General features: G+C 46.2%; 1 protein-coding gene across 1 annotated transcript; it reads left to right on the forward strand.

The window, feature by feature from the left end:
• The first annotated feature begins 5,638 nt into the window (after positions 1–5,638).
• Positions 5,639–8,225, forward strand: FNDC10 (fibronectin type III domain containing 10). Its single transcript, XM_075329452.1, has one exon. It carries the CDS (start codon positions 6,118–6,120, stop codon positions 6,919–6,921), a length of 804 nt encoding a protein of 267 aa, XP_075185567.1. The 5' UTR covers positions 5,639–6,117; the 3' UTR covers positions 6,922–8,225.
• Positions 8,226–11,456: the final 3,231 nt, after the last annotated feature.

Here is an 11,456-nt window from a genome sequence, read left to right on the forward strand (position 1 = left end):
GGATCAGGTCATCACAAATCTAGTTGCTTATTTCTAGTACCTACCTCCCCTTGGTGGTACTTGCAAGGTAAATCCTCATAATAAGCCTAGTGTTATTGATTACCGGGGTTCCGGAATGTGTAGATAGGACTCGCAGCCAGCGCCACAACAAACAGGGTACATTGGGGAAATGACACAACAGATGGCCCTGTGGATAGGTGAGCTGGGTCATCTCCTACCAGTCACCTGAGGCTGATCCCTATGCTCCCTAATGTCCCTGTACAGATCCTTTCTACCGCCACTAATCACGTGCCTATGCCCTCATTGGCCCTGAACTCACCCTGACTAGTCATGGCCTGCAAGATGCTAAATTCGCCACTGCAAATAAGACAACACGAGGGAGGTAAGACAAACAAGAGAGTAAAAGATGGAACAATGAGTTCTTGTCATGATTCTGATGAGTTGTGCGCTGCTCTCCTGCAGAGCCTGTTCTGGGCTTCATATTTTCCTCCAGTGAATTCGTTTTTTCCGGTCTAAGTGTTGTGTGGTGTGGGAGGGGTCTGTTCTTTGAAGTGTTGTTCCGGGGTATGGCTTGCTTTATCCAGGAGCCAGTCCACCCAGAACACCACCAGTGATAGTTCCTGTTTTGTAGTGCATGTCTCTGGTTCCTGTAAGTGACTGTCCTGATCTTGTCCCACTTCCTAGTTCCTTGTACCCCGTTCCACCTCCTCCCCTATTCCATCTTGACTTCCTGCCTCCCTGACCTTCGGCTAGTTCCTGACTCTCGGCTCCGCTCTTTCCCATGTACCTGACTTGTCCTCTTGGCTACCAACCTCGGCTTGTATTCTGACCCCGGCTCCGTTCTCTGTCTGGTGTTTTACATGACTTTGTGGTTTCCTGACTCTCATATTCGCACACTGACTTCGGCTTCTCTCTCTCCCTCTGTTACTGATGTTATCTCCTAGCTCCTGACCCCTGGCTTGTTCGACTTCCCCGCAAATCCGCTCCACTAGGGTATCTAGTGACTCCTAGTGGTGTAGGATCTCATTACTCCTGGGTTCTCGGCATCACAGTTCGACAAGGTTTCTTCAGCAAGAGCTTTGCAGCTGCAATTGTAGCAACTGCACAGCTTTGCAGAGACCAGGTCATTCAACATGGACAGCTATATTTTGAGATATAGCCGACATAGGATGGAGTGAGGAGCAGATATTTATAGCAGAAGAGAGTGGCTGCAGCGGAGATTACAGTGGATCTCTGCACCTTAACCCCTTCAGTACCAGATAAAATTGAATGCACTACAACTCAGGATAATATGACGAGTGGGCACTAAAACAGTTCTGCAATCAACAATATGCTGTAACCTTCTGATCCCAGATCCCCACAAGATCACATCAGGCCATGGCACACTTGAGACAGTTATATCTCACCTAGTAACTTGGATCCTCAAAGCCTTTTGTTTGGATAAGCAATTCTATTGCAGCACAGACAGTTGGTGCTGATGCAGCAGAATGATCCAGTATTGCAACAGAAGGGACATAAGTGGAACACTAGGATTCAAAGAAGTAGAGAAGTCACGGCAAGCGGTGTAGAAGTGGACAGTGATGTAGTAGAGTTGACTGAACAATGTTGAAAAAGAGCAGAATTGCACTGGGGGTTCTGACAAAAACTGGCACAGTGATATAAAAAAGAAAATAGCAGAGTTTGTCATTGAGCACAGCGCAGTGCTGGTGTAGTGCCCCTGAGACCCTCATGGCACTACAGGAAACTGCATCCTCTAGGGGATGCAGGACCTACCTCCTGGGACCTGGAGTATCAGTGCCGATTCCGTCAAAACCAAAATCCTAGTTCTCCACTCCACACTGGGCATAGAGGGTTAACTATGTAAGGGGATGGTCACCATGGGAACAAGTCCCTGGGTATAGTCAGCCTTGTGGGAGGGGGTCAGCGAGTCAGTAGTGAGGAGTGAGTCGGGGGTAGCACACAGGAGAGGTGTGCGGACATGCCTGAGCTGGGTCCGTGTAACGGTGACCCCGGGGGCACAGGAGAGAGGTCGCCAGGACAGGTACCAGAGATACCGCTGGGACCGGAGCACGCACGGGGCCCTAGATCAGGCGCAAGTTTTAGGCTGTTTGGATACAGTCCAGCGCTGGAGCAAAAGCAGTTACCGTAGTAATAATGACAGATTCTCTGCACAATATTTCACAGCAGCCTTTTTATGCTTCAGAGCGGTTCTTCCTCCTAGAAGTGGGAAAATGCAGTTGGTACCATTATGTGCAGTTTTGAATTTCTGGAGCTTAGTCCTTCTCTTTTCTTCCTATTGAATCCTACGACCCCTACGACACAAACTGATTGACAGCTCCCCCTGTGTACAAACTTATACTAGAAAAGCTGTCAATCCTGTCAGTCTCTCTGTGTGGGTGGCGGAGGTAAGATTTATAGGTTCACTCTGAGTCCTGCCAGCATTTAAACAGCTTTGCAAGCAAATACTGAATGAGATCAGTGACATATCCCTGAGCGCATCATCTCCGACACCTAATGCAAAAACAAAGATCTGTGAAATCCACACCTAGGGGTGGAATGAAAATCTTTGCGGCTCATTTATTTTAATCAAATGTATTGGGAGCTAAACAAATAATTCCCTCTATGTCAGTTTTCTGGCCTAAAGGGAATCTGTCAGCAGGTTTTTGCTACCTCATCTGAGAGCAGCATCATGTAGGCAACAAGGTCCTGAATCCAACGATGTATCACTTAAGGCGGGCTTTGCACACTACGACATCGCAGGTGCGATGTCGGTGGGGTCAAATTGAAAGTGACGCACTTCCGGCATCGCATGCGACATCGCAGTGTGTAAAGCCTAAATGATACGATTAACGAGCGCAAAAGCGTCGTAATCGTTTCATCGGTGCAGCGTCGGCGTAATCCATAATTACGCTGACGCGACAGTCCGATGTTGTTCCTCGCTACTGCGGCAGCATACATCGCTGTGTGTGAAGCCGCAGGAGCGAGGAACATCTCCTACCGGCGTCACCGCGGCTTCCGTAGGATATGCGGAAGGAAGGAGGTGGGCGGGATGTTTACATCCCGCTCATCTCCGCCCCTCCGCTCCTATTGGCCGCCTGCCGTGTGACGTCGCAGTGACGCCGCACGACCCGCCCCCTTAATAAGGAGGCGGGTCGCCGGCCAGAGCGACGGTCGCAGGACAGGTGAGTCCATGTGAAGCTGCCGTAGCGATAATGTTCGCTACGGCAGCTATCACAAGGATATCGCTGCTGCGACAGGGGCGGGGACTATCGCGTGCGACATCGCAGCATCGGCTTGCGATGTCGCAACGTGCAAAGCCCACCCTAGATTATTGGGTGCAGCTGTTCTGACACAATCAGAATTTTTAGATTTAGCCATGTAGCAGAGCTGAGAAAGCTGCCCCAACCCACACCCGGCTCTCTATATTGTACATTAACAGTGAGGTGTCAATCAGAGGAGGGAGTGTGTCAGACTGGCTTGTACATGACATTGTAGTGCGAGCAATGATAAGGGTCCTGCTGCTTAAACAAACATATGAAATAAACAACAGATCGGACCTTGACAAGACAGGCATGCCTGAATTCTATGTTTTAACCTTGCAACATGCAGTCTTCAGCTTACATAGCAAAAACCTGTTGTCAGTGACCATTTAAAAACTGCACCAAGTAGATAATACACCATATTTACGTGCATTATTTTAATCCAGTGTATTAACTTAAAATAATAAAAAAAAAACCCACAGTGTGTATATATATATATATATATATATATATATATATACACACATACATACTGTATGTCACGGTTCCGCTGTGCGGAGCATCTTGCACACAGGTGATGCTCTGCCATGCTCTCCTGAACTACGGAGCCAACATTTTGCATTTGGAGATGCTCTGCTGTGTTTCTCTGAGTTCTAGCTAACAGGTTGTTTGACAGCACAGGTTTCCATGCTGATTCTGAGAGGTGCTCACTCAGGCGTTTCACATTCCTGGCATTGCTCTGATTCCTTACTGAGCATGCTCTCCCAAAACTTCGTCAGTCGTACTATCTGGTTCTACAGTTGTGCTCTTGGCTTCTGTTTGTGCTTGTATTCTGATATAGGCTTTTTGATCTTAGACTGTTTATTGACCTCTCTCTGCCCACTCCCTGTTCTTGTCATTCTCTCCTGGCTTCTGACCTCGGACTGTTACATGACCACTTCCCTGTTTGCTCCCTGAATCTAATACGTACTTGTGGCGCCCCTGCGGCTTCAGGCGCCACAGGGTACTGCACCTCACCTGGGGTACAGTATTCATCTAAGATACGGAGGAGGTCATCGCCGGTAAACCATCATCACACACTCAACACATAACACGGGAGCTCTTTCACTGAGACTGGGCTAGGGTAGGTGCCAGAGGTGGCCATCACGAGGTATGGAACCTCTTGCCCACTAGTTCAGCAATCCGGGGGGCGAGGCACCTTCAGGGGAAGTCAGGAGCCATCTCACACAGAAATCAGTTAGCATCAGGCGGGGTCCGCGCAAGGTCGGACTTAGGAGAGACGTCAGGAAGAAGTGAAAGAACAAAAAGGGGCCCGTGGTCCGGAGCTGGAGGCTCAACCCAGGTTTTTAGGAAGAAGGGGGATTCGAGGCTTCGCGGGGAGTGCAGCAGGCACCCGTGACCCGTTCCACTGCCGAGGAGCTGGGGTGGAGGGAAACCCACCAGAAGGGAAACACCGGCCTTGACCTCCGAACTATTCGGGATCTGCTGAGGCCCATAACAGCGAAGCCCGGCACTCCAAAGGCGATGTAATCTCAGTGAGTAAAGAACTTGAACTGCAACCTCTGTGTCATCCCATCACTGCCGGCGCTCCCATCGTCGTGCCCCTGCGCCATAGGCGACTACTACTCCCAACATCCTCCTTGGGGCCTGAGCTCTTCCTGTGGAGAGCTATACCATTTGAGCTGTGTTATCATTCAACCCAAAGAAGCCCCCCTTCAGCGGCGGTTTATACCTGGCCGCACATCACAGATGGCATCACTAATACAAATTCTTGACCCCATTCCACCTTTTCTTGACACCGCCGGGGTCACTGAACCCGGCCAGGCCGTTGTCACATCCCAAATGGACAACGGCCCAGTGACGAGTGTCCTCTAAGACCCCGTGGGTGCGTCATAGTCTCCTGGAATTCTGACCCTCGGCCTGTGACTTGACTGCGTTTCTGATTATTCCCTGAGTCCTGTTGTGTCCTCCTGTGTTCTGACCCCGGCTTGTATGTACATACTGTCCGTAAGTTAAGAGTAGCATCACACTGTAGATATATTTTAAAAATGAATCAAATTCTCAGGATGAGCTATTTCTTTGTTAATAGGATTAATTCTCACTTATATTAATAAAATTGAAGGAAAATCCTCTTGAATTGATTGACAGTATACATTAATAAAGCAATAATATTCTCCCTAAAGTAACTTTGCCTTTCTTCATGTTCTTCTTGACTCAGTTCTCCTTGACGGAAGATCTTTTTTTTTAATCAGATTGCACTTCATCATTAGAGTATTCAAGAGCAAGGAGCTATTGATTGTCTTGCAGCTCTTCTTCCGCTCGCACCCTGGTCTGGATTGCATTTAGGTTAATTAGAAATAAATAGCTGGTTTTTAGATGATCGCTGAGCCCAGAGACAGCTTTACGGTACAGTGGATCTATAGTAGAGAGTGGCGAGGGCTGCAGGCAGGATAGGCATGGGTTAAGAGCTACTGCATTTCTATTGGAGATCAGGAGGAGGCTGCACAGAAAAACGCTGTTTGCAACCAACATCCAGAGGATATGCAGACCTATTTCAAGTTAATATGTCCAAAACGTGGCGGCTACAGCACATTCGAAGAGACTCGTCAGAGCGACATGCAGTGCCTGGCACCCGGAGAGAAAGCTGCTGGATTTTGCCCCCCATTCATGGCTGCAGGAAGATGCCACAGCTTGTAGGAGATGGAGAGACTGCTTCATCTACAGAGGGATACCAGACTGAAATTCACTCATGCATCGTCTATGAAAAGTGACCTTCATTTAAAGGAAGATTGAGACCCAGGTTTGTATGACTGGGGCTACCTGATCAGTTATATGCTTGGGTTTTTCATTAGTCAACATGATCAATTTACACTTCGGGACCATCCAGTCTTTGCTGCTTCTTTGCCTTTTTGAATGGAGACCCATGGCTGCTTTGGCCGGTTGGCCACAAATACATGGACGTCCAGAGCTGAGGAGTAGAGCATCACCTTCTTCTTCTTCTGGGTTGGGGTCTTCATCTCCAATATCTACACTGTTTCCACGCCATAAAAGAGGAGCTACCTCGATGAATATAGCTAGACGAAGCAGGCAAAGCAACTTATTGCCAAATGAATCTACTTGCCCCTACAAAGTGTTCAGCGAGGGACAGGAGAACTATAAGAAAAGCATCTGCTTCAGGACCACGGATAGGGACTTCCGCTGTGACCAAAGAGAATGCATTTTGTACAAGTCAGGGAGGTCTTTGGTGGCCAATGTGTTAAGAAACAGCAGTGTCCTCCTACAATGGCAGCCACCAGATCCATACCTTCCTGACCTGAAAGGGTTCTTGGTAAACTGCTCTTGGAATGGCACCTTTACTCGTTTTCAGTGTGATACCGTCCAGCTAGGTGTGAACTGTAGGGACTACCTCTTAACTAATGTACATGACAATGTCAGGTATAGGATCTGCCTGCAGACCCTCTTCATTAACTGGACGTCTATGGAAGAATGCGTGGACTTTAGTGTGGAGCCGGTGGGGATGCAGGATATTGTCATTGCCATGACTGCTGTAGGGGGGTCTATATGTGTGATGCTGGTCATCATCTGCCTCTTAGTGGCCTACATTACCGAGAATCTAATGCAACCCGCCTTCATGCACCCTTCTACTAAAAGGGGACCATGAGATTTTAGTTCCTGTGTGCAGAACACAAGAAAGATTCATATGTGATCGACCGGCACCAGTTCCAACTACACCGAAAATGACTATGACATGGGGACATCATCACTGTGAAATTATAGGAAATTATATACATAAAAGACTATATTATGTGCCAAATAGGTATCTATCTTAATCACAGGCTGGACAGCTCTTCTACAACTACGAGGTCCGGCTGAATTTCGACTTGTAGCTCTAGAATGAGCCACTTTCAGGTTGCTGATCTCTGCTTTACGAGTCTGGGGTCACATTGTACATGTTCAGGCAATGCAAGGACTGGCTATACACCGTACGTTGGTAAGAGAGCAGATTATATCAGTAATAAGTAGATTCGCTACTCTCTTACAAGTTACTGTCACAATAGGACACAACTGGTGGCCATTGGTCCTTCTTTGTCGTGGTTGCACAAATATTTTTGCTCCCCATTATATGAACCCGTGACATCTGATGTTAGCCAGCACATAATGTCTTTCAATATGGTGGAATCGTCCCATGAACTAAATATGGCCACCCGTATAGATATAGTACACCAAGTCATTGTTTAATGGGTTACAATGAGATGAGCAGAGGATATATATTATTTTTTTCTATATTATAATCACGTGACCTTAATCGCAGGGACGTCTTTGCTATAACATAGGTTTCTTCCATACATAGTAGTAAGATTTAAGTACTAGAATAAGATCTATTTTTCACAATGTCAGCATAATAACAGATAGCTTTATACAGTATGTGGATGTGTAATGCTGGCTAGGTGCTCACTGTGTACCATGATAGATAACACAGGGTATATATACATATTGTTATAGATTATATTTGCGTCTACGGTATACTAAGAGACTCCTTTTTCGGAAATGTTAATGATAAATGTTGGTCGTCTGTTGTATTACTTGCTTTAACACATCACATATATGTAAATGGGGTCATCATCTATTTCACGAGAGTCAGATTTTGTCTATACCATATATATGTACTGCTCACTGGGTCACTGCACATGGCTCTGTACACAACTAATCAGGACCACATCTAGCCTTAAAGAAAAAGAAGATACAGTCGATATATTTTTTGTTAAATATATGTCTCCTATATACAGGTAAGGGCAGCCACAGGACCTGCTTCACCTTCATTAAAAGATATCCACAAGGGAACAGCGCCCCTAGTGGCCATACTATGGTTACCTATACATATCTAGTGTAATACTCGCAATAACTTAGAGGGAAATTGCCTTTTAGACATAAGGTTGTTAAGAAAATAAAAATAAAGTGAATATTATTACCGTATATGACATGGAAACGTATGATTTTCTTTTTAATTAACTGATGCTCCACATTTGGTTCCCTTACAACGCTCTCGATTCCCTCATACGCAATCTGCTAGGTCGGGAGTGTTGACATAATGTGTGATAACGTGTGGTCTTTCCTTCCCCTGATATAAACCGTTCGAAGACGAAAGAGTCAGGCCCCCATACATATCAGGTGGGTATGCTCGGTGACCTTTCCTCTTATGTGTATGGACTCAATTTGTGCAGAGCATCTTGCCTTTGGATATGCTCTGCTGCACTTTCCTATGTTACTAGCTAGTTGTGTGTTTGACAGCTCAGGATTCCATGTTGGTGCTGATTACTCAGGTGTCCCACCTTCCTGGTAATTGCTCAGGCTTCTTTACTGAGCATGCTCGCCCAGGACGTCACCAGTTGTATTTTCTGGTTTTGCAGTTGTGCTGTTTGTGTGTGGGTCTTTGTTGTGATCTTTGTTCCCTGATGCCGGACCGTTATTTGACTCCACTCTAACCGCTCCCTGTTCCTATTGTGCCGTCCTGCCTGTTTTTCCTCTGACTGTTACCTGACTACTTCTCTGCTTTCCCCCTGACCTAATTACATACTCTCCTGGATTTCTGACCCTCAGATATTGCCCTGACTACGCCTCTGTTTTCTCCTTGTGCCTCATACATGTCCTCCTGCTATCAGACCCTGGCTTTCCTGACTTTGCTCCTGCCCACACTCCCCGTAAGTAGTGGCTATCATCACAACTATATTGTCAATTGCCTACATTTTTTTAAATATATTACTTTTTTTTAATTATTGCTGCTACTTTGTTTTTATGATGCACAATGATACCTAGTGTGTCCATCTACGATTGATGGATCTTAATATATATTTATTTTATTTAAATTATGGCCTGTGTAACGCTTTCTTTACCTGGATTTTCTTTTTGCATAAATAATGACCAATTATTGGTCTCAGCGATGTCACGGACTGAGGTCATCACACATATCATTGCTGCAGGTAATCAAAGATCATGGGGAACGAAGGAACTAGAAGGTGGGGAGAGTTAAAAGATGGGTAGTGCTTCTGTTTTTTTTTGTATACTTCACACTCATTGGCCCATTTTTGTCTTGATTCTGGACAATTATTTTAATGGTCAAGCCAAAAAAATGAGCCGGAGCTTAAGTCGGTATTTGTACAAAAGTAAGAGCATGTTCACACTATGGCCATTTCACAGACAAAACGTAAGAGATTAACATAAAATGAGCATATACCCTAAAGTAAGTAAATAGTGGTAGTGTTACGGTGTCACGGTTGACAGACAGTCCTGTAGTGTCCCGCTGCAGAAGGTCGCTGCGTTTGCCTGCAGAAACTGTTCCTCTAAAGTCCATCATTTTCTCTGTGGTGTGAATGGAGTTTTGTGTGTCTTCTCTGTTAGGGTTTACTCTTTTCCCTTTAGGACCCTGCAGAGATCTTTTCCTTTCAGCTGCTAATCATTATCCCTTACCTTCTGTGTTTTTATACACCTGCATTTCCCCTTGGTATGTTAGTGATGATAGAGTTAAGTTTCTCTACAGTCCTGATTGCAAGCAGTCAGCTTGTAATCATCTGGAGAAATGTTGTATTGTTGTTGTTCCTCTCCCTAAGTCATCTTGTAGATAAGTTGTTTGGTTGCTTTCCCCTGCTTGTTTTTCCTGTGTGATCTTTAGGACTTAGGAGTACTTTGCACACGGCGACATCGAAAGCCGATACTTGCGATGCCGAGCCCAATAGTCCCCGCCCCCGTCGCAGCAGCGATATCTTGTGATCGCTGCTGTAGCGAACATTATCGCTACGGCAGCTTCACATGCACTCACCTGCCCTGCGACGTCGCTCTGGCCGGCAACCCGCCTCCTTCCTAAGGGGGCGGGTCGTGTGGCGTCACAGCGACGTCGCACGGCAGGCGGCCAATAGAAGCGGAGGGGCGGAGATGAGCGGGACGTAAACATCCCGCCCACCTCCGTCCTTCCGCATAGCTGGCGTGAGCCTCGGTGACGCAGGTAAGCTGTGTTCCTCGCTCCTGCGGCTTCACACACAGCGATGTGTGCTGCCGCTGGGGAACGAGGAACAACATCGTACCGTCGCTGCAGCTGCATTATGGAAATGTCGGATCCTACACCGATGATACGAATATGACGCTTTTGTGCTCGTTAATAAAGGATTTACACACTACGATATCGACAGCGACGCCGGATGTACGTCACTTTCGATTTGACCCCACCGACATCGCACCTGCGATATCGTAGTGTGCAAAGTACCCCTTAGTGGGGTTTACTAGCGCTCATCCGGCACATTCATTACCTAGGGCCCAGTTCATGGTCAGCCCGGGCAGGTATCCTGCTTGGCGCACAGGTGCGGAACCTATTAAGGGTGGTCAAGGGAGCCAGGGGCCAGCAAATGGCTTTATCAGGGGTCACCATCTCCTCCTTCCCTAGACACAGGGTTTTCCTCTTCCTTCCACTCCCTTTTAACCATTCAGTCGAAATTTCCCCATACCTGGCGTGACATGTACTATATATAAATAACAGAGGGCACTTGGTTATCACTATTTGATAAAAAAATGTAAAAAGCCATCCCACCGCAACAAGGTGTACATCCAATTGGGTAGGTCCTACTCTAATATTAAAACATTACCTTTAAGGTTCAGGGCTCTATGTGGTACCCTGGGGATAATCGGGTCTCATAAGCCAAGTAAGTAGTGCTAAAAAGAAGCATTAAAGAGAAAAGTTTCTGTTAATGGCAGAATGGATTACTGACAGTAAGTAAATGGAGTCTCTTAAGTTTAAAAGAGGTGGTAAATGTACAATCCAGAGATGCTGATATTTACATTTGGAGACGGCATGCATTTCCCTGTAAATCTGCTTAGTGCATAAGCCTTCTAACAGGGCGTATAACATGGTTTGTACAGTGTTATGCTCCAGATTACTGCTCTTTCATAATGTATTCAAGAGACATACAAGCAGCTGTGATGCTGAGCGCATCCCTAACATAATGATAGAAATTTTACTGTCTTAGCAATCTGTCAACGGAAATCAAACCAGACCACAAAGAAGCAGGATAAATGGTATTTTCCTGGCATTTATATAGGTACTAGAAGGTGGCCCGATTCTACGCATCGGGTATTCTAGAATTTACGTATAGTGTAGTTAATGTATGATTTTAGTTATATATATAGATGTTGTTGTGTGTAGTTACCAAG

The sequence above is a fragment of the Anomaloglossus baeobatrachus genome, chromosome 11 (genome assembly GCF_048569485.1).
Source record: "Anomaloglossus baeobatrachus isolate aAnoBae1 chromosome 11, aAnoBae1.hap1, whole genome shotgun sequence".
In the NCBI taxonomy this organism is placed as follows: Eukaryota; Metazoa; Chordata; class Amphibia; order Anura; family Aromobatidae; genus Anomaloglossus; species Anomaloglossus baeobatrachus.

Bases quoted from the DNA above. Each gene is read 5' to 3' on its own strand.
- FNDC10 (XM_075329452.1), top strand. From the start codon at position 6,118: ATGATCAATTTACACTTCGGGACCATCCAGTCTTTGCTGCTTCTTTGC.